This window comes from Taudactylus pleione, unplaced genomic scaffold (assembly GCF_031769625.1).
Source record: "Taudactylus pleione unplaced genomic scaffold, aTauple2 ptg000006l, whole genome shotgun sequence".
Lineage (NCBI taxonomy): Eukaryota > Metazoa > Chordata > Amphibia > Anura > Myobatrachidae > Taudactylus > Taudactylus pleione.
Window position 1 is genome coordinate 26,358,166 of NW_028284409.1, and position 23,586 is coordinate 26,381,751.

The window sequence follows — 23,586 nt, forward strand, 5'->3', positions numbered from 1 at the left end:
CAAAGGTGTCAATTCATTCTGCTCTGTGTTGCGGTTGGGGTATAATTAGGGACAAGTACAGGCACAACACAAATGATAGGGAATTTCCAGGTTTGAACAAACATGATAGGGGCAAAGCAACGTTTCACTGCAGAAATATATTTTTAGCTTATCCCTAGCCTAGAATAAAATGGTGGAAAATGGGAATATCGTCAGGGAGAATCTCCCTGACGAAGGCCCAGACGGGCTGATACGCATAGGAGGAGCATACCAAGAACTCTCGTTATTTTCATTTACATAGAACTTTCTGGGCTAACCCGAGAAATTCAATCGGAGGCTCTATTCTCTAACCCCTGACAGCCGGCGAAGACGCGGTCACGTTATTGATATAACGGGACCCGGAAGAGCAAAACAGAAAAGCATCGGAGGCTGCAGAGAACACCAACGTGGGCTGAGTGTTGAGCTTATTTCCCCTTTGCGCTAGGGACCTGAAAGTGACGTGCAATGAGGGCGGAAGTGCAGTTTCATGCCCATAAAGTCTACCTAAAGAAGAAACTTGTTCGCTCGCCGCGCTTCGGGCAAGATAATATCTTCCCACTCTATGTCCACGTGGATTGTAGGGAATGATCTTGGACAGTAGCTGATGATGTCAGGGACCTCTCTGCGAAAGGAATCTAGATACTACCATGGGCTGAGAGGACAGGAACACAAAGTGAAGCAGGTAACGGGACATATGGAGAAGAAACAGCAGGTAAGACTCTGTTAGAGGAGGGAGTGCCCGGCGGAGAGTCCCCTATAGGGACCTGAAGGTAGGAACATCCCCTCCCCAGGCTGCAGCTGCATTCTAGTGAGACAGAGGATGATAACTAGACATAGGTTACACACTGTTTGCTTGTCCCCTAGGTGGGCAGCATAGTCCGGAGTCCCAATACTGTTACACTTACAGTTCCCCCGCTCACATCCGTAGAGGTACCCCTCTCATATAAAACCAGCGAAAATCTATCAAGACTTCATAGATATATATATATATATATATATTTATATATATATATTATAATTTTTTAACTATGAATTGCAACTAAGGATTCTTGTCTGTGTTTCTTAAGGCCAAACTAAGAGACTCATAATCATAATAACTTAAATTTTAGAGGTGTGGGACGCCACCCCCTAAAATACCATCCAGGACATTGCTATATTACTCGTTTTTAATACACAAGAAGTTTTGTGGAGTGTCTTATTTTGTTTTATGTTTTTTGTTGTTGTTTTTTTTCATTTCTTACTGTTCTTGTGTCTGTGGGTATAACATTTGAATTTCATTACACAGATGCAGGCTCAGACAGATCTGAGCGGATGTCAGAGTGAAAACAGTGCTTATTTCACATCCCTTCTGCTCACTACATCATGTGACCATGTATTGTGTGATGAGGTAGGTGAGTATGGCTGAAGACAACACTCACCTGCCCCAGGAAATGATGAGGGACATCCAAAAATCCGTGGATTAGGAGGCCAATGCTGGATATTGTCAGGCGATGACGTTGCAGGATTCCTTAGCTTTGTTGAGTTTGAATCTGGAGAGATTCAAGCTGCACCAATAGGCACTCGCTGTTTTGAATTTGGCGCCAGCCATGAGCCAATTGCAGTTCAAGTATATCTGAGAATCTGTAGGTTAGGAGGTCAGCGCTGGATCTTTGTTGGGCAGTGATGTTGCAGGATTCTTCAGCATGGTGGAGGTTGAATCTGGTGAGATTCAAGCTCCACCAATGAGCGCTCACTGTTTTGAATTTGACTTCAACCCGAAGTCAATTGCAGCTCACAGCTGATCAGGCGATCACAAGCTTTCACAGGGAGACAATTGCGGCTTGCTGCGTCATAGCTTCCCCCTACAGTGGCATCTTATATCAGATGCCGCAGTAGCAAAGAGTTCAGTTCAGCCGAGGAGAAAGAAGTGGAAGCTTCTTTTGAAGAAATATTCCAACAAACAGCTGGGGAAGAGGCCATAATATTGCACACTAAAGGTAGAAGACTGTGTGGGCAACAATTGAAGACCCGGAAGTGACACCTGAGCATTGAGGATGGTGGCAGTTGGTGAAAGCCAAGGCTGAATGCCTTGGGGAGGCCTGCAGTGGTGAGAAGCTCCACACTCAGCCTCTCCCTGTGGTACTGGTAGGTGGCCTGGGGCCACCAGTACTTATTTATATATCCCCCTAGACCACCAGAGCTGTCATGCACTACGCCCTGTTACACGATATAGGCGGGCAGAAGGACCATGCCCTCATTAAGTGAACATGGTCACTAGGCCCAGGTTATTATGCCATGCCCCTCAATTGTAACTCAATTTTCTTCTGTGGTTACTCATACACTGTTTGTTAGAGATTTACTTTATTACTGTGGGCCTGATTCAGACTCGGACGCTAAGCTGCGCTCTTATGCAGCAAAAAGGGGCCGGGTATGCAAATGCCACGATCGCACTGTCTGGTGGAAGGACGCCCTCCATGCCTTAGAGAGCGATGGCAGAGCAAACACACGCCGGTATAAAGCTGCCCACCTTTCTTACTTAGCACATGTCATCTTCAGGAAGTGTCTGATTAATCAGTAACATCGAGACCCATCGGAGCTGCACGCAGCGCTTGAGGTAGACCCTACCCCACCGCAAGCACTGCGATCAGTGCTGGCTAATAAACAACTAAGTGACGTGTACAATGACGCTTCTTTGCTAATTATGCACACCCCTAAAACGCTGTTTAGACACCCAGACACGCCTGCGTCCACACATCCACTCCCCCGTTCACAAGCACCTTCCCCTGTTACCACCCACAAACGGCGCTGTCACTCAAATTAGCGTCCAGTCTGTGTACTACAAGCGCACAATTCCCGGCCATAGAGACTGGTTTGCGCATGCATATATTGACGCAAATGTGCGATAATCGCCCCTAGAGAGCTTCCGCAGCTTAGTGAATGGGTCTGAATCAGGCCTTGTGTCTGTGTCCATGCAGGTTAAATTTATAAGAGTTGCTGTAAGATAAGGTTACACACCACATGGACATGGTTATGTTATTTATTTATTTTACTACATTAGACTTGTGAGTTGAGGGCCCTGTTTATTGTAAGTAAGCTACATAGCCCTGCGATACGTATTATTTTAAGTTAGGGTCATGCACGGTAGTATTTGTCTACTTACATGTATCTGTAAGAGAGCAAGCGTATCAAAGTGACAAGAGTAAACCCGGCAAGAACATTTAGTGATCGTATTGTCCTTCGATGTCTTTCTCCTCTTCTGGGCTTGAGTGTGACTTACACCCTGGTAAAGGCTTGCGGTTTTCCATCTGGTATACCAGTACCAATTAGAGATGTGTGCTAGTTATGGATCTGAAGTCATCTTTGTGTTTTGGTTTTGCAAAACCACCCTCAAGTGTTTTGGATCTAGATTTTAAAAAAAAATTAAACAGCTAAAATCATGTAATATTTGCAATCCAAAACACGAAATTCAGATTTAAAATCTGAATGCCGAATCGCTGGAATATCAGAACTGCGATTCGGATTTATCCGGATCTCCTGAGGAGATTAGAACCGCGACTCGGATCTGTCCGGATTCATGAAAATTCAGGTGGATTCAGATTTCTTGAGAACCAAACCACACATCTTCAGTACCAATAGGTTAACACTTGGCAACTGAGCCCAAAAGTGCCAATGATGATTTCCACTTAGTTCCATATTAACTACTGGGTAGAAAATCGAACTGATAGGGCATTGCGGCCGAAAATGGCACCGTACTTATGCATTGTCCTTTCTTCTAGACATTCTTGATCATATCCTCTGCCTTGCCATTCTGGGCAGGTCGATCTCAGAAACTGTCCTCCGGAGCATTAACAACTGGAACACAAGTACCCTTAAGGGACCCTTCCAGCTCTTACATTTATGTGTATTTAGCAGTATCATGTCTGATGACAACAACCCATGACCCATGCTTTGGTCAACATGGGCCCTGCCCTTGGTCATGTGCTTCGGTTTGACAGCCGGAACTTTATTCTTCAGGATTGGAAGGAGTGACTGGAAGAATGGCACAGTTGTACCAGGTACTCATTGACCTGAAAGTGGAGCTGGCACTGAATGCCCTGAAAGAGAAGGCCATAGGAAAGGACCACTTAATACCAGAGGGGGATTGAAGTACCTTGAGGGATATTTTTCAGTTTCTGGAGGATATCTACATTGCAGTTCATGACACTGGAAAATCTGAGGGAAAATCTGAAGCATAATCAAGCATTATTAGCAAGAACCTGTATTATTAAGTTCTCCACAGAGCACTCCTTGATTACCGCAGCTGTTTCTAACATGAGCACAGTTCAACAAGTTGCCATTAAATACAAAAAAAAAAAAATGTTAGTCCAGCAGCCCTGTATTCCAATATACAGCGCTGCTGGACTACAATGTTTTGTTTTTTTAAAGCATTATTAGCAGTCTGAAAACATAAACCAAAGGAAAAGGATACTGAGCAAGCTGCTTTTTATAGTTTGCCATAGTGATTTTTTTAGAATATATATATATATATTCAGTTGTAGCTGAGTGTCTCATACCTGGGAAAGCAGGCCGCAGTTTAGCTTGCTCTGAGACACTGTTGGCTGTAAACCAGAAGGTACTGTGGACAGGGATTTTGTTTAGTGTTCTGTTAGATAGGACACTTGCTGTCTAGTTAGTGCCCAGCCGGGCTAGGGTTCATTTTATGTTTTGTTTATTTGATTGTTGAAATTGCACAATAAAAACTGGCACCATCCAGCTTGCACGAAAATCCACGACTGGAGTGCTGTTTCCTGGCTGCTGTGTGTAAGGTGGCGTCCATCTAGAGGGGGACCCGCTACCCTGACCTTATCACAATTGGTGGAGAATGCGGGCAATCACACACTAAAATTGCAGCAAGAAAAAAAAAATTTCCTTTAAAATTTAAAGGGACAGACATGAAGTTGTGGAATCCATGAGGGTGGCATCAGCAGATGCTCAGAGAGGCCAGGTTCTGCTTTCAGCCGACCGCTAAAGACAACATGAAGGACGTTGTAAAGGCCTTGCTCCAAGCTACGGCAGCTCAGCAGGAAATGAACAAAATTCAGCAAGAAGCTGCCAGGGCTCAGCAGGAAGCTACCAGAGCTCAGCAGGAATCCACCCAGGTGCAACTATTGGCCTTGGAGGCAACCCAGAGGCTACAACAAGTGACCATCGAGGAAACCCGCCAGGCCATAGCGGAAAACAGCCAGACCATAAAAGAGGTGGTACAACAGCTTGTAGTCCGGTCTGGATATGTTTCCCCTGCTCTTCTTACTAACACTCACACCATACGGGCCAGTCACTTTCTGCAAAAGATGACCCAGTGTGATGATGTGGAGGCATACCTTACGGCCTTTCAAAGAACTGCCAAAATAGAGCAGTGACCTAAAGAGCAGTGGGCAAGTCTTCCTGTCTGGAGAACCACAAAAGGCCTACTATGATTTATGTCTGGATGATGCCAAGGACTATGCAAAGTTAAAACAGGAGATACTAACCCGCTTGGGAGTCACCTCATTTGTTCGGGCCCAACGAGTCCACCGCTGGGAGTTCCAAATGGAAAAACCTCCATGCTCACAGATGCATGACTTCGTCCATCTAACCACAAAATGGCTGCAGCCTGAGATGCTGACAGGACCACAGATTGTGGAAAGAGTCGTGATGGACCGGTATCTGCGATCGCTACCTGTGTCTCTGCGCAAGTGGGTGAGCCATGCAGACCCTAAGTCCACAGACCAGCTAGTCAAACTGGTGGAGAGGTACGTAGCGGCTGAGGAGCTGATGAGTGTGCCCCACCGAGCCCTGATGGTGCATCGGCGCACTCCCATCGGCACTGGTAAGACTGTTGCAGGGGAGAAGGGTGCTGGGCGATGGAATGTACCCAAAACTGAGGGTGAGGAACCTGGAGACAGGCCAGCCAGGCCAGGAAGGTTCCTTCCTCGTAAAAGACTAGATTATAATGTGATTCAGTGATTCCAATGTGGTGGCTTCGGCCATATTGCAGCTTATTGTCCACTTATCTCTGAACCTACGCAATGTGATACTGCTCTTGTATACTGCAGGGGTCTTTCTTTGCAAAGCCAGTGTAAGGGCTCTGCCGGGGATCAGAGCGGCCTTACCTCCTCGCCGGCTTCCTTTGATCTCCCGGGCGGTCGGGCAGCTGGCGCGGCGGCTGAGAGGACGCTGAGCATTCTCCCCGTGCGTAGGGGACTGCGGGCGGTCCGGTGTCTGGACTCGGGGTTCCAGGCATGGGCGCCGCCATGTCAGTCGGCCCATGTGACTGTACTTCTGGCCTGGGATAGGTGAGCGTCAGCTGATCGCTGTACACCTATCAAAGGGTTCTGTGGGGTATATAGCCTGCTTCCACCTTTCTGCAAACTGCCTGAACAACGGTTGTCTCCTAGTCCCTAGTTGAGTTCCGGTCCAGGTTCCTGGCGTTCTATTTCCTCTACAGTGTGTTCCATCTCTGCCTGTGTGCCAAGACGTTACTGTGATCCCTGTGCAACAGTGAGTTACCATCTGCCTGTGTGCTAAATGTATCTCTAGTGGACTTCTTGCAACAGTGTATTACCATCTGCCTGTGTGCTAAACGTGTCTCTAGTGAACCTTGTGCAACAGTGAATTACTATCTGCCTGTGTGCTAAAACGTGTCTCTAGTGAACCTTGTGCAACAGTGAATTACCATCTGCCTATGTGCTAAACGTGTCTCTAGTGAACTTCATGCAACAGTGTATTACCATCTGCCTGTGTGCTAAACAAGTCTCTAGTGAACCAGGTGCAACAGTTAATTACCATCTGCCTGTGTGCTAAACGAGCCTCTAGTGAACTTCATACAACAGTGAATTACCATATCTGCCTGTGTGCTAAACGTGTCACTAGTGAACTTTGTGCTACAGTATTGCCAGACTTCTTTACGTTGTTTGTGGATCACTCCACAGTGCCTTAAACCTTAGGCATCTCTTATTAGGGCCACGGTTATTTGTGTCTCCAATTCCCACTGAGCTCGGGTACCTGGTCAAAGGACCGCGACCTGCTCACAGGTCGCAGCTAAGCCCAAATCCCGATTGGAGGGGTCACTGGCGAACACCATCCTGTGGGTTAGACTCCGCACCATTGCCCAGGTCTCGTCAACACTCGAGAGCTGTGGATGAGGAGAACATATATCCAGGCCCCCCGCCTTCGTTTCCTCCCGCAACCCGGACCCAGAGTTTCCACTCCCCCAGCGCCAAGCGTGACAGTTTGTTCAGGCCGCACAATGGAAGCTGCTGGGTCCCAAGGTACAGGGTCCCTTCAGGACCTGGCCTCTCGGATGGATAACTAGGAGGCAGCCCAACAGCAAGTGGCCCAGTACCTGCAGGAGCTCTCTAGACAGCTGGTCTCGATCCAAACTACATTGGCATCTATTCTCCCGGTACCACCAGCTGCAGCCGCTGCACCCCCTCCACTTGTTTTGCCTCAAGGGGCTTCGGGATCTAAATCTCGTCTCCAGTTGGCAACCCCGGAGATATTTGATGGTAATCCCAGGCGGTGCCGAGGGTTTATTAACCAATGCGAGATCCAATTTGAATGTCTCCCCCAGAATTTCCCCACCTCTCGAGCAAAGGTGGCATATGTTATTTCCCTGTTGACCGGGGCTGCTCTGGACTGGGTCTCTCCCCTGTGGGAACGAGCTGACCCCATTGTGTCAAATTATGAAGGATTTGTTTCAGCATTTAAAAGGATTTTTGATGAACCAGGCCGTTCCACTTCAGCCTCATCCGATTTGCTTCGTGTGCGCCAGGGGACCCGATCTGTTGGTCAGTATGTAGTTCAGTTTCAAACTCTGGCATCTGAGCTAAAGTGGAATGAGGAAGCTCTCAAGGCATCCTTCCTCCATGGACTATCAGAAAGGATGAAGGACGAGTTGGCCTCCAGAGATTTACCGGAGTCCTTTGCTGATGTCATCTCCCTCTGCATCAAGATCGACCTTCGCCATCGGGAATGCTGGGCTAGTAGAGGCAGAGGGGAACACTTTCAGGTCCGTACTCCTCCTGTGAACCAGTCTTCTCTCTCTCCTAGTAGTGAAGAAGAACCCATGCAGGTCAATAAGTCCAAGCTTACAGCTGTAGAACGCAACAGGCGTTTCCAAAATAAATTATGTATTTATTGTGCTGCTCCCGACCACATTTTGAAGAATTGTCCTCTGCTTGCGGGAAATGCGAGACCCTGACTGAAGTAGGGAGCATTCAGTTAGGGGTTATGCCCAAGTCATCCCAAATAACAGACAGTCTTCTACCAGTGTCGCTTTCCCATGGGTCCAGGACAAAGAGGGTTAAAGCTCTAATTGATTCCGGAGCAGCAGGCAATTTCATTTCAGATACTCTCGTTCGGACTCTAGGTATTCCTGTCGTTCCATTACCCAATAAACTAGTACTCTCCGGCTTAGATGGTAAAACAGTGCTAGGAGAATCTCTTTCTTCTCTCTCCCATCCAGTATCCATCAAGATTGGATGTCTTCATCAGGAATGGCTGGAATTATTTGTGTTACCTAAATCTCCCTATGAGCTGGTGTTGGGGCTACCCTGGTTAAAAAAGCACAACCCTGTGTTCAATTGGAATAAGATGCAAATTTTGTCCTGGGGATCAAGTTGTTTACAGAAGTGTTTGATTAAGGTGGTTCCTTTGCGTAAGTTAACCACAGTTACCTGTCCATCCGAGATGTTCTCTCCACCCTCTATCTCTGTGGGTCCCTCTCACTCCAATTTACCAGAACCCTACCAGGAGTTCGCTGATGTATTCTGCGAACAAGCGGCAGATAAACTCCCTCCACATCGACCATGGGATTGTGCTATTGACCTGCTTCCGGGGAAGACCCCTCCTCGTGGCCGTGTTTATCTGTTCCTGAGACTACCGCTATGGCAGAGTACATTAAGGACAACCTTGCTAAAGGATTTATCCGGCCGTCATCCTCTCCTGCTGGAGCAGGGTTCTTCTTCGTAGGGAAAAAGGACGGAGGGCTCCGCCCTTGTATAGATTATCGGGGCCTAAACCAAATAACGATAAAGAATCGGTATCCACTACCCCTGATTTCCGAACTTTTCGACAAGGTTTGGGGAGCTCAGTTTTTCACCAAATTAGACTTACGCGGGGCCTACAATTTAATTCGGATAAAGGCAGGGGATGAGTGGAAAACCACTTTTAATACTAGGGATGGACACTTCGAGTACCTGGTAATGCCTTTTGGACTCTGTAACGCGCCAGCTGTATTTCAAGGCTATGTCAACGAGATTTTTCGGGACATTCTCTATAAATTTTTGGTAGTTTATCTCAATGATATTTTAATTCTTTCTACAAACTTACAAGACCATCATCGGCATGTACTAGAAGTGTTGTCTCGTCTCCGAAATCATCGTCTCTTTGGAAAGTTGTCAAAATGCCTCTTTAATCAAACCTCGGTACCCTTCCTGGGGCATATAATCTCTGGAAAAATTCTTCAAATGGACCCTGATAAACTGAAAGCTATTGCCGATTGGCCTCAGCCTACTTCGTTGAAAGCTACTCAACGTTTCTTGGGTTTTGCAAATTAATATAGGAGGTTCATTCCACATTTCTCCACATTGGTCTCTCCTATCACTTCTCTCACAAGGAAGGGAGCCAGCCCATCCTCTTGGCCTGATCCAGCAATACAAGCTTTTAAAAAATTAAAAATGGCATTTTCCACAGCCCCAATTCTCCGCCAGCCTCAGCTGGATCAACCATTTACGGTAGAAGTGGACGCATCCTCTGTTGGAATTGGGGCCGTATTGTCTCAGATCGCTGAAGATGGGAAGATCCACCCCTGCGGATTCTTCTCCCGGAAATTCTCTCCCGCAGAGAAAAATTATATTATTGGAGATCAGGAACTATTAGCTATACGCTTGGCACTAGAGGAATGGCGTTATCTTCTGGAAGGAGCTAGACTTCCAGTTACGGTCATTACAGACCATAAGAACCTAACTTATCTACAAACTGCTCATAGATTGAATGCCAGGCAGGCCCGATGGTCTCTTTTTTTTTCCAAGTTCAATCTAAGGCTTCAATTTCGCCCAGGCATTTTAAACAAAAAAGCGGATGCTCTCTCCCGTTCTTTTATGACTATGGTAGAGGAAGAGGACCATCCGCAGATCCGTCCAATTCTTGATCCAATTGTTTTCGCTCCTACACAGATATCCTCTCCGCCTCCGGGAAAATTTTTTGTTATTCCCAGTTTACGTAAAAAACTGTTGACATGGGCTCACGCTTTGTTATTTTCTGGTCATACAGGAATCACTAAAACGTATCAATTCCTACTACGTTCCTACTGGTGGCCCACCATGAAGGGAGATGTCAGAGAATTTGTCCTGTCCTGTATTAAATGTGCGCAGCATAAGACACCTCGCAGGAGGGTGATGGGTCCATTACGCCCATTACCGGTTCCAGTTGCCCCATGGACTCATATCTCTATGGACTTCATTTCCGAGCTACCTCGATGCAAGGGACACAATACGGTATGGGTGGTCATGGATCGCTTCTCAAAAATGGCACATTTTGTTCCTCTGGTTGGTCTTCCATCGGCTCCTCAATTGGCTAAATATTCATCCGGGATATCTTCAGATTACACGGTCTCCCTAAGGAGATAATCTCTGATCGTGGGGTCCAATTCATGGCCAAATTTTGGAGAGCCCTGTGCAATACATGTGGAGTTAAATGAAAATTTTCTTCAGCATACCACCCTCAGACGAATGGTCAAACCGAAAGGGTTAATCAAGAACTTGAGACCTTCATCAGGCTTTTTGTATCATCTTCTCAGGATGATTGGGTGGACCTTCTACCATGGGCAGAATTTTCTCACAATTTTAAGTATCATTCATCATCCAAGTCCACACCCTTCTTCACTGTCTTCGGTAGACATCCCCGAGTCCCTGACTTCGAACATCTTCCAGCGGTAGAAGTTCCGGCAGCAGTCAAGGAGATTGAGTAATTTTCAACCCTGTGGAATAAGATTCACCATTCCTTGGTAGAATCCTCAAAGAATTATAAGAGATTTGCCGATAGGAAACGTTTGGCTGTTCCCTTTTTAAAAGTTGGGGATAGGGTTTGGTTATCTTCCAAGAACATTTGTTTGAAGGTACCCACGATGAAACTTGCTCCACGCTTTATTGGCCCCTATCGCATCATTAAGATAATCAATCCAGTAGTGTATAAGTTGGAACTTCCTCCACAAATGAAAATCTGCAATTCAGTCCATATTTCTCTTTTACGTCCTCTGGTGCTCAATCGATTTCAAATTGTTCCTCCCAAATTGCCTCAAGTACAGACTCTACAGGGTGCTGAGTTTGAAGTGGAGAAGATCTTGGATTCATGCCTTAAGTTTAATACTCTTCAATACCTCATCGATTGGAGGGGCTATGGTCCCGAAGAAAGGGCTTGGGTCAAGGCTTCCGATGTGCATGCTCCACGGTTGGTCCGAGACTTCCATAGGAAATTTCCAAATAAGCCTATGGGGTGTTCGGTGCCCACCCTGAAAGGGGGGGGTACTGTCAGGGCTCTGCTGGGGATCAGCGCGGCCTTACCTCCTCGCCGGCTTCCTTTGATCTCCCGGGCGGTCGGGCAGCTGGCGCGGCGGCTGAGAGGACGCTGAGCATTCTCCCCATGCGTAGGGGACTGCGTGCGGTCCGGTGTCTGGACTCGGGGTTCCCGGCATGGGCGCCGCCATGTCAGTCGGTCCATGTGACTGTACTTCTGGCCTGGGATAGGTGAGCGTCAGCTGATCGCTGTGCACCTATCAAAGGGTTCTGAGGGGTATATAGCCTGCTTCCACCTTTCTGCAAACTGCCTGAACAACGGTTGTCTCCTAGTCCCTAGTTGAGTTCCGGTCCAGGTTCCTGGCATTCTATTTCCTCTACAGTGTGTTCCATCTCTGCCTGTGTGCCAAGACATTACTGTGATCCCTGTGCAACAGTGAGTTACCATCTGCCTGTGTGCTAAACGTATCTCTAGTGAACTTCTTGCAACAGTGTATTACCATCTGCCTGTGTGCTAAACGTGTCTCTAGTGAACCTTGTGCAACAGTGAATTACCATCTGCCTGTGTGCTAAAATGTGTCTCTAGTGAACCTTGTGCAACAGTGAATTACCATCTGCCTGTGTGCTAAACGTGTCTCTAGTGAACTTCATGCAACAGTGTATTACCATCTGCCTGTGTGCTAAACAAGTCTCTAGTGAACCAGGTGCAACAGTTAATTACCATCTGCCTGTGTGCTAAACGAGCCTCTAGTGAACTTCATACAACAGTGAATTACCATATCTGCCTGTGTGCTAAACGTGTCACTAGTGAACTTTGTGCTACAGTATTTCCAGACTTCTTTACGTTGTTTGTGGATCACTCCACAGTGCCTTAAACCTTAGGCATCTCTTATTAGGGCCACGGTTATTTGTGTCTCCAATTCCCACTGAGCTCGGATACCTGGTCAAAGGACCGCGACCTGCTCACAGGGTGCAGCTAAGCCCAAATCCCGATTGGAGGGGTCACTGGCGAACACCATCCTGTGGGTTAGACTCCGCACCATTGCCCAGGTCTCATCAACACTCGAGAGCTGTGGATGAGGAGAACATATATCCAGGCCCCCTGCCTTCGTTTCCTCCTGCAACCTGGACCCAGAGTTTCCACTCCCCCAGCGCCAAGCGTGACAGCCAGCCTGTACTGCCGACCGCCGGGCTGAGACTGATAAGTACATGTGTGTACTTACTGTAGAAGGCAACCGTGTAGAGGCTCTGTTAGATTCTGGTAGCCTGGTGACACTTGTGAAAGCGGAGCTGGTGAACCCCTTGAAGTGTAAGGGGAAAACTGGTGGTGTGACCTGCATACATGGGGACACTCGCTATTATGTTACTGCAGAAGTGAACATTGAGACATTATGTGTTTCCACGATAGTCTGTGTGGGTTTAGTACATGGCTTAATGTACGATGCAATATTGGGGAGAGACTTTGCTCACTTCTGGAAGTTATGGGAAAGCCGATTTTGCACAGAGGTAAATCGCCCTGACTCATTTGAGAGGGTTACTGGCTTAGTAGCAGAGTCAGAGATGTTCCCTTTTTCTAGTATGATTGGCGAAGAAGAGAATGCGGAGTGTGATTGTGGCTCGTCAAGTGATGTGCCTCCCACTGAGGTGGGTAGTGTTGTTGAGCCAGTTGATCATCTGCCTGATTTAGAGGTCAGAAGAGAGGTCTTTGCCGTGGAGCAGTTAAATGACCCTACTCTGGTAAAAGCCAGGGAGAATGTCAAGGTGATCAATGGTAAACCCATAGACCCCGATAGTCCTTTGTCATATGCTCACATGGCAGTATGTCAGGATTTGTTGTATCAGGTGACTAAGAAGGGGGAAGATATTGTGGAACAATTAATAGTACCCAAAGCATACAGAAGAACAATGTTAGATCTGGCCCATGATTGTATAATGGCAGGCCACCTAGAGAAAACCACTGAGCGAATTGTGCAGAGGTTTTTTGGCCCGGGGTCCATAAACAGATATCTGACTATTGTGCATCCTGCCCTGAATGTCAGTATCATGCTCCAAGGCCACATTTCAAAAGTCCCCTGCTTCCATTACCCATTATTGAGGTTCCGTTTGAAAGAATAGCTATGGATTTGGTTGGGCCATTAATGAAATCTGCCCGGGCCATCAATATATTCTGGTGATAATGGATTATGCTACCAGGTACCCAGAAGCGATACCATTATGCAATATGTCAACCAAGACCATTGCTAGAGAATTAGTCCAAGTCTTTAACAGGTTGGGTATACCTAAGGAGATCCTGACTGACCAAGGTACCCCATTTATGTAAAAAATCATGAAGGAGTTATGCCGCCTGTTTAAAATTGACCAGTTAAGAACCTCTGTGTACCATCCCCAGACCAATGGGTTAGTGGAGAGATTTAATAAAACTTTAAAACACATGCTAAGGAAAGTAGTGGACAAAGATGGTAGAGATTGGGATTACTTGTTACCTTATTTGCTGTTGGCCATAAGAGAGGTTCCCCAATCCTCCACAGGGTGTTCCCCTTTTGATTTATTGTACGGGAGACGTCCAAGGGGATTACTTGACATTGCCAAAGAGACATGGGAGGGGCAGTCCAGTCTGTATAAAAGTTATTGAGCATGTTTGTCAAATGCAAGAAAGAATTGCTGCTGTTGTGCCGATAGTAAGAGAGCACTTGGAACAGGCCCAACAGGCACAGCAGAGGGTATACAGCCGCAATGCTCGCTTACGCAACTTTGCTCTTGGGGACAGAGTGTTAGTGTTGGTTTCCACAGTAGAAAGTAAACTTTTGGCTAAATGGCAAGGACCCTTTGAAATCTTAGAAAAAGTGGGTCAGGTCAATTATAAAGTTTACCAGCCGGGGAAAAGAAAGCCAGTACAGATATACCATGTAAATCTTATAAAACCCTGGAAGGATAGAGCAGCACTGTCAGCCATCTGAGCCCCTCCAGTAAACCCTGGGCCCATGGTACCCGAAGTGACAGTGGCAAAAACCCTGTCAACTAGTCAACAGCAGGAAGTTAAGGAATTTCTGATCAGAAATAGGGTGCTGTTTTCTGACCTACCAGGGAAAACCACAGTCATTAAACATGACATAATCACTGACCCAGGGGTTAAGGTTAACCTAAAGCCCTATAGGTTACCAGAAACCCAAAGAAAGTCAGCATCGAAGGAAATTAATAAAATGTTAGCGTTGGGTGTAATTGAAGTAGGGCATAGTGAGTGGTCAAGTCCCATTGTGCTCATTCCAAAACCCGACGGGAGTGTGCGTTTCTGCAATGACTTCCGGAAATTGAACAGTGTGTCAAAGTTCGATGCCTACCCTATGCCTAGGGTGGACGAACTAATTGAAAGGCTAGGGACAGCCAGATATTTAACTACTCTTGACTTAACCAAAGGGTATTGGCAAGTGCCGTTAACTGAGAACGCCAAAGAAAAGACAGTTGTCTCAATACAAGATGTTGCCCTTTGGGCTACATGAGGCACCTGCTACCTTTCAAAGAATGATGGATAGGTTTTTAAGGCCCCATAGACAGTATGCTGCTGCATATCTGCATGATGTGGTCATTCATAGTCCTGATTGGCAGTCTCACTTGCCCAGAGTACAAGCAGTGTTGGACTCCATCTATAAGGCAGGTTTGACAGCCAACCAAAAAAAGTGTTGTCTGGGGATGGAAGAAGTAAAGGGTACACCATTGGCAGAGGTTTGATAAAGCCACAGCTCAATAAGATCGAGGCAATACAAAACTGGCCACGACCCCTGAATAAGAAGCAGGTGAGAGCCTTCTTAGGGATCACTGGGTATTATAGGAGGTTTATACCAAATTTTGCCACCATTGCAGTCCCACTGATTGACCTTACCAAAGGCAAACAGAAAGTCATGGTGGAATGGGGTCCTGAAGCAGAGAAGGCTTTCCAGGAGTTAAAAAATAGCGTTATGTACCCAACCAGTTCTGATTACCCCTGATTTTGACAGAGAGTTTGTTGTACAAAACGATATGTCAGATGATTTTCTTCTTAAGCTGGAAATTAAATGTACATGAAAGAAACTTTGCTAGTCGAGAAAGAAGCATTGGCCATAAAGTGGGTGTTAGAGACTCTCAGGTACTTCTTGGTGGGAAGGAAGTTCAGATTGATCACTGACCATGCGCTTCTGAAGTGGATATGGGAAAACAAGGACAGTACTGCGAGAATAATGAGATGGTTCTTGCCATTACAAACCTTTAAATTTCTGGAACCCAGTTGTCCAATGCAGATGCTTTGTCACGTGTCCATTGTTTGGGGGCTGCAATTGTTCCGCCCCACAAGTCAAAACAAAGGGGGGATATGTGATAGAAGCACTGGTAAAGTGGTCAATGGCACGTATGTTTGTCCTAGGGTTTTGGCCTATGTGTTCTAAAAAACCCCAGGAGAAGTCTGTTTTGTAAACAGACCAGAGTATTGGCTTTTGGAAAAGCCAGTTTGGGTCCTGGGGGTGTGGATGTGAGGAGAGGGAGGGCTCCATCCACAGGCCACTCCAGGTTTTGGGCCTTTCAGCCTGGTAGCAGGCTCATTAGGGATTACACCTGGAACTGGCTGATTTAAGCTGTGTTCAGTTGTAGCTGAGTGTCTCATACCTGGGAGAGCAGGCCGCAGGTTAGCTTGCTCTGAGACACTGTTGGCTGTAAACCAGAAGGTACTGTGGGCAGGGATTTTGTTTAGTGTTCTGTTAGATAGGGAACTTGCTGTCTAGTTAGTGCCCAGCCGAGCTAGGTTTTATTTTATGTTTTGTTTATAAAATTGTTGAAATTGCACAATAAAAACTGGCACCGTCCAGCTTGCATGAAAATCCATGACTGGAGTGCTGTTTCCTGGCTTCTGTGTGTAAGGTGTGTCCATCTACCCACGGAGAGGGACCCGCTACCCTGACCTTATCACAATATATATATATATATATATATATATATATATATATATAGTACACAAGGACAGCATTCTGGGACTTGTCTTCAAAAGCTTGTATTATATCAAATAAATGGTCGACGTTTTGGTGCCCGATATGCACCTTTTTCAAGACAATCTATATAACAACCACAATAAAATACCTATATATATATATATTAATAATATGCTTTTTAATAAGATTTCTGCCGTAATTGTATTTGCTAGATTGCGTTTTGCAGGCAAGACCACTACCATTAAGATTGTTCCATCGATGGAGAATATCTTATGTTCCCTTTCTGTGTTTTTAATGCTTTCGTACCTGATATTGGGGTCTCATTTCTCGACTGTTCCTTCCTCCATGAAGGTACAAACACCTTTATGTATTTATGCCCTCGTCTTCTAAACCAGTCAACTGCAAGTTCTATACCTCTGCATGAGAACAGTTTCTTGCATCCATGACTGTAAGAAAGATGGATAACTTCATTATTCTTTAGGCCTAATTTATGTCCATTTATTTGTTATGCCAGTAAGGCATGGGCAACAAATAAAATTGCATGTAATAGCAACATCTGACAGTCATTTGCTCAAAGCCCACAACATAAGAGAGCACTATGAACCAGGATGTTATAAATTAAATATTACTAGCACTGTATTTATCATTTGATATTTTTTATTTTAAATATTATGGGGCACCTGATTTGTAACCATAGCTTTACCTATTGTATACAAGAAGGACCATCATGGAAACAACTGGGGCTTCCTTAGGTACCAAATAGCTTTTAGTCAACATGGATCATTTTGCAGATTACGGGGCTGATATAGAATTGAACAATGTCAAAAGAGTTTGCGTATTTTTACACTGAGTATGCAACTATGCGCAGTTCAGAGCCATAAGCAGTTCAGTTGTATCTCCACTTGTGGCTAAAGTAATGGGGCGTTTTGTGAGGGTATGCCAACAGAATGGTTGGTTATGCGGAGTTATGTGGAAGTGCAGTTGCGCCTGTTTTCAGATGGATCTCTTGCACCAAGGATAAGGCAAGTGCCATGGGTGTAACTACCATAGGTGCAAGGGGTGCAGCTGCTATGGGGCCCATGACTGCTATCAAATCAAGATTGGATAGGCTTGGTCTGGATACAGAGATGCCTACAACTCAGCACACGGATGAATATACACATCGATTGTGCACAATATGGGAGCATTTATGGCTTACTTGAGTTCAACTCTGTTTTGGTCCTTACATGCATAGTGATCCATACTTATGACAAAGCTGTATTGATGAAAACATGTAATTTTGTGACTAAGAAAGTACCAGGTACTGCATTATAGGTGGAAAAAACAAGTCTGCAATACTGCCCACAAGTATTTCCTAAGTGCACCACGCAAACATGTTGTATGGTTCATTAAAAAAATATATGCTTTACATTTGTGCTATAGTAGCAAAGGTGTGCAACACACAATGTATAGACGGAGCTGATTGTTTAGCATATTATATAACCCCATATCTATCATATTCATAAAGACTGCCACATACATTTACATGCCCCACATAATGCTCATGTGGTGGAATACCATGGGCTTTGTCATTTAAAATCCTTAATGATAACTATAAATATGATTTGACTTTTTTTCTCAAAGGTTAATCTATAAGTTTGGTATTCTATTAAAGTTGTGTAATATATGGGCAAACATACAGTGATGTGCGGGCAGGTGAGGCAGAGCCTTTCCTGTCATACTTAGGTATACTCCAAAGTTTTGACTATAAAAATTATATGAATAAATCAAAGAAAATATGATAAATATCTTCTTTGAATTATTCTAATAATTTTTATAGTCAAAACTCTGGAGTAAAAAGTATATGACATGTGAGGCACTGCCTCCCCTGTATACCTTTTCTGCACGTCCCTGATCAAAACACACCAAATTTCCAGCACTATATACTGCTGCACATCTGTATAATGCCCACATGAGCCCACGGGTTCATATATGTATATGTAAATCTGGCTCTGATACTAGCCAGTGCCTCCCCAGCCATTTACCTCACCACACCTCACTACACTATAGAAACCTCTAGGATAAACATTAGGATTTCTTTAATAATTATTCAGATACTTCCAATATTATTAAAATAGTCCCTATTGAAAAAACTGTTTTCTTTAATAAAAATTGTACAGAGTAATTTATGTCATCTTGAAGTGTTTTAATCTTAAGTTTACATAATGCTTCACTAATGAGTTGCTTTTTACTTTCTTTTTCCTCTTTTTACTTTCTTTTTCCTCTTTTTAAGCTAATTTTGTGAAACTTATCCCTCAGTTAAAACCAGGTACAGTTTCCTAATTCCAAACTCCAAATGGATGCAGTTTGGAGTTTGGGGTGCCAAACTCAAATAGACTGAGTTTTTAGGAATATAAGATTGATATTAAAATATTTTAATGTTCTATTAAACCTTACTTTCGGCGCACTCCACTTTTATCCTCGATGTATCCTCCATATTTCCAAATCACAAGAAAGAAGCTGTCCTGGAGCAACCATTTCTGACAATACTAAACCTAGTACCTTTAGAATGAGGCACATAAACTAATACTATCCAGCTCACTACCCAAACCTATGAAGACAAAAGGATAGTTATGTTTTTGTTAAAGCATCACATGATTACAGAGTGACTACCATAGAGACACCTGAAACTGCTTTAACCATTAAGCTTCCTGTTTAATTCCCTTGTCATCACTATATAATATCAGCAGACAGAATACAACACTAAAAGAAAATGCAGAAATATGTATTATTTAGTATATTTAAATGTATATTAGTTTCCATTTTTAAATGAGTAAATGCTTAAAATCTCTAGAATCTCTTAAGTGCATCTCTACATTGTAATGTACTAAGATATTCCATAATGATAGATTACTGTAACTCATACCTCATTGCAACGTTACTTCCATCTATGACAATCGGTCTTAAATTATTGGATGCATTAGTTGACTCCTCTTTTCTATTATTTCCCTGTCCATGTTCTTCTGTGCCGTTGCACCCACGAGTCACCAGTCTTAATGTGGAGATTTTGGGGGACACAATAGCTTTTTCCATATGGGATCCTTTTCCTTTTATTATAAGTTCTTGCAAAATATCATTATCCAATGCTTTCTCTCCGAGCTTTTCTAAAACCCTCTTTATATCCTCTTCATTGTAACCAAGCTTTTGAAAGAAAACCAGCTTTCCACTTTGTTCATCCATGTTGTTGAGTTGGACTCCCACCAATTTGCCTGTATCCTTGTCAGTCACAGTTTCTGATATATATGGATATTTTTGGCTTCAACCAAGGCTGGAAATCCATCTTCTAGGACTGGGTCATTCTGTTTTCAAATACATTTCTACAAATAATTTGATCAAGTTCAATTGTGATATTCTGTAGTTTAGCTCACAATAGGATATGTTATGGTGTTAGAACTGAACATTGGAAGTTATAGCAGCTTGGAAACAGTAAGTACCAGAGAACCAATTACATGTTTTCATTCTGTTTTTATTTTTTACTGCATGTCAGGAAATAATATTAAACTAGGGGATTTTCTGTTACTCATTGTTGCTGATCTGGCATAGAATAAAGTTTTTACTACTGTCTGCTGCAATGTGAAAACAATAATATGTAACGACACATGCAGAGCACACTTACTCATTGTATTGCTCACTGTAATCACAATTCATAGCTGGATAACACATTCAGGCCATGTTTTTTTATATATATACTGTATATTATCACTCACTAGCAAAGTCTTAGAAATCACAAATCCATCTTCTGCTTACTTATTGGGCTTATTTATCAAACCTTAACTACAGTGAGTTTTCACTGGAAAAATGGTAATTGTAAGACTAGAGCTATTTATTAAATCGTGGTACCAGCTATATGATTGATCTATTTGACATTTACATTGTAAACAGCAGATACCACTATAGCTAACAAATATTTATGGGACAGCTCAGCTTTTCAGAGCTTGCTACCTGGCAGCTAACAGCATCTTCAGATGATGTTAGTATAGTTACCATTTCCCATTGTTAAAGCTTCAAATTTACCATTTGCTAATGGACTACCAAAAGGCAATGCATGAGCAGTAACCCCCATCTGGAAGTTGGGGTCTTTCACCACTGAATTATGTTAGCAGCTAAAGACTTTTCAATAGAAAGGTGCAAGGTGCAATAACTATGATAAAACAGATCTAGGCATTGTGATATGATTTATTCTTATTGGGGAAAAACCTAATAAATTAATCCCTTAGGGCTCTATTTACTACAATCCGCATATTGAATGCGGATTGTAGTGTGATATTACCGAGTGAATTCGCATTGCGAATTCAGGCAATATCACAGGGATTTACTATAAATCCCTTGCAGGGACAGAGCTTGCGATAAAGCTCTGTCCCTGCGGATCCCATACGCACTCTAGTCGCGGTATTTTTGGAAAAAATACCGCGACTAAGAGCCCGCGCATGCGCCGATCGACCACCGCTACTACCCCCCCCACCGACGCTAAGCCCCGCCCCCGGCGCTAAGCCCCGCCCCCCACGATCGCGGACCCCCCGCGACCCCCCCTCCCCCCTCCTCCCTTCATTACACTTACCTGCATCCTCCTGGCCTCCGGTGATCTTCTCCAGGCTTCCCGATCAGGTGATCTCCCATACTGCACTGGGACCCAATCACCTGATGACCGGGCCCCAGTGTACTATGGGAGACCAGCTGACCGGAGAGGAGCCATCACCGGAGGCCTGATCACCGGTCCCTGGATTCAGGTAAGGAAAAAAAAAATTTTTAATTTTTTTTTTTTTTTTTTTTTTTTACACTAATCAGCTTGCGGTCTACTTAGACCACATAGCTGATTACTGGTACCGGCTCCCGCCTCTGCTCTCCCCGTTAGAGCAGAGTGGGAGCCCGGTAACCGGGGGAGACCCTGGATAACGCCACCTCCAGGTGGCGTTATTATCACAGGGCTTCCCCCGGTATTTTTTTACAATTTATTTTTACTAACTTGCACACAGATCACATTTCCCATTACAATTATGGGAAATGCGATCTGCTTTACTAAAAATAAGTGATACTGGGGGTTGGAGTAGAATTTTACTAATTCTACTCCAATTGCCCTGTAATAACTACAGGTGATACTAAAATAATGTGAAAAGGGCGTGAAAACACCCTTTTTCACTTTATTTTAGTCAAAATAATGTTAATAAATAGAGCCCTTAGTCTTTATATTCTTTTACATGCTAATGATGTTTTTCATATAGCAAAGTTTGAATGGAAAATTAATTTGTGCATATTGTATCAAGGTGACCCTAGATCCCAGTAAACAGCAGCCAGACAATCCACATGCCATAACAGGATTAGGTTTAGCAGCATAAATAAACAATAGCAAACATAAAAATGAAAATCCTGTATCCATGTACTGTGCAGGACAAAGATCACACACACTTTACCTAACTCTCCATTACCGACATGCAAATGATATTTCTGCTAGAAAACAACAAACTGCCAATGTTTTTTCTAGTCTAATCTTATGATATAGGATACTACATAATAATAGCTGTGCAACCAACATCACACATATTCATATATAGTATAAAAATATCACATTTATTAATAAATAAACAATAATGGCAGAAAAAAATTGTACAAATTAGGCATCAAAACACAACGAATACAAAGTCTCGCTAAATAGATGCTTAGGGGTAAATTTATTAATGTGCAGGCTTTTAGAAGTGGAGTTGTTGCCCATAGCAACCAATCAAATTTTATTATTTTCTAGAAGCTGCTAGAAAAATAATTAGAATCTGATTGGCAACACCTCTACTTCTAAAAACACGTATTTTGTAAATTTACCCCTGTTAGTATATTCAGAAATATATGTGTAATGTTCAATACATAAACCATATAGATTAAAACAGCCCTTGTCGTGCATCAAATTTAATAAGAAGAATCAGAGCAGTGTGAATTTCCTTTTATCAAGGAAGTGTTCAAATAGTTGCAAAAATGAAAATGTTGTATACAGAAAGTAATGTGCAATGATTACTGTACCCAGTTCTGAGTGAACATACCCAATATAATAGGAAATCGGAAATCATAAGCCTCTATTTAATAAGTGGCTGACATTCTGGTTTGTCCCATATGACAATGAAAGGGATCTGATCCCTTTATTCAAACTGCCAGAGCCACTGTTATCCAGGTGTTACTGCAAAAGACAGCAGTAGGGTTGGGTACGGGATGTCAGCGGTCAGAATTCCGATGCCGCCATCCCATCAGGGTTAGGATACCAACACCTCTTGGTAAGTATCCTAACTCTACCACTAACCATAATCCCCCCCCCGCAACCTAAACCTAACCTCCCCCCAGTGCCTAAACCACCTAACACTTCCCCTCTAGTGCCTAAGCCTGACCCTCCCCCCCTAGTGCCTAACCCCTAACCCCACTACTTACCATCTGGATGCTAGCGCCATGATTCAGAGCACCGGCATACCGACAGAGGGATTTCAACTACCTCTCCAGCAGTGATGATGCTGTATATTTCTATGCCTATCATCTTCCTTATATATTTTTCATCCCAGTTATATTTTTGGCCATCACATACCTCATAATTTTTCAGAAAAGCAGAGAGGGACCTTGATGTGGGCTTGTCCCATTTTCATCATTCTGGGGGCATGTCCAGCACTCTGTAAGTCCTCTGCTCAACGCTCTAGCTAAAAGTATTTGCCGGGTCGGCCCCATTCAGGGGGGGGTCTAGGTACTCAGAACCCCCCTTGCTTGTGCCACTGACAGTGTACTATGCACCAGTGCACTACTATGTGGCGTATGGCTGCTGTGCCATAGGAGCTAGGTCAATGGTAATATAATCTAACAATGACACTATATTTTCTTTCATAAACAGTGGTGGCTGTCTAATAGAAGCTCTGACTCTTAGTATTGGAAGTGTTTGTAAATGCCATTTTAATAAATGACCAAAAATAATGGAGTCTAGATAAGGGAGACCACAAATTTGTTTTATCTCTATCCCCTAGTCTCCATAGGCAAAACTGGGGGGTGGTCCGGGGGTGTACCGGATCACCCATTATTCCTGTTCACCGATCGCCCATATTTAA

The 23,586-nt window shown here is 44.1% G+C and overlaps 1 protein-coding gene across 1 annotated transcript in view; it reads right to left on the reverse strand.

Moving 5' to 3' along the window:
* Positions 1–19,702, reverse strand: part of ZC3H12D (zinc finger CCCH-type containing 12D) — a 43,975-nt gene extending 24,273 nt beyond the window's left edge. Inside the window, exons 1-2 of the mRNA XM_088457630.1 lie at positions 19,389–19,702; positions 16,790–16,929 (exon numbers count right to left, since the gene is read on the reverse strand). Of these exons, the coding sequence (XP_088313756.1) occupies positions 16,790–16,929; positions 19,389–19,702 (454 nt within the window). The remainder of the gene's footprint in view (positions 1–16,789; positions 16,930–19,388) is intronic.
* Between the last annotated feature and the right edge of the window lie 3,884 nt (positions 19,703–23,586).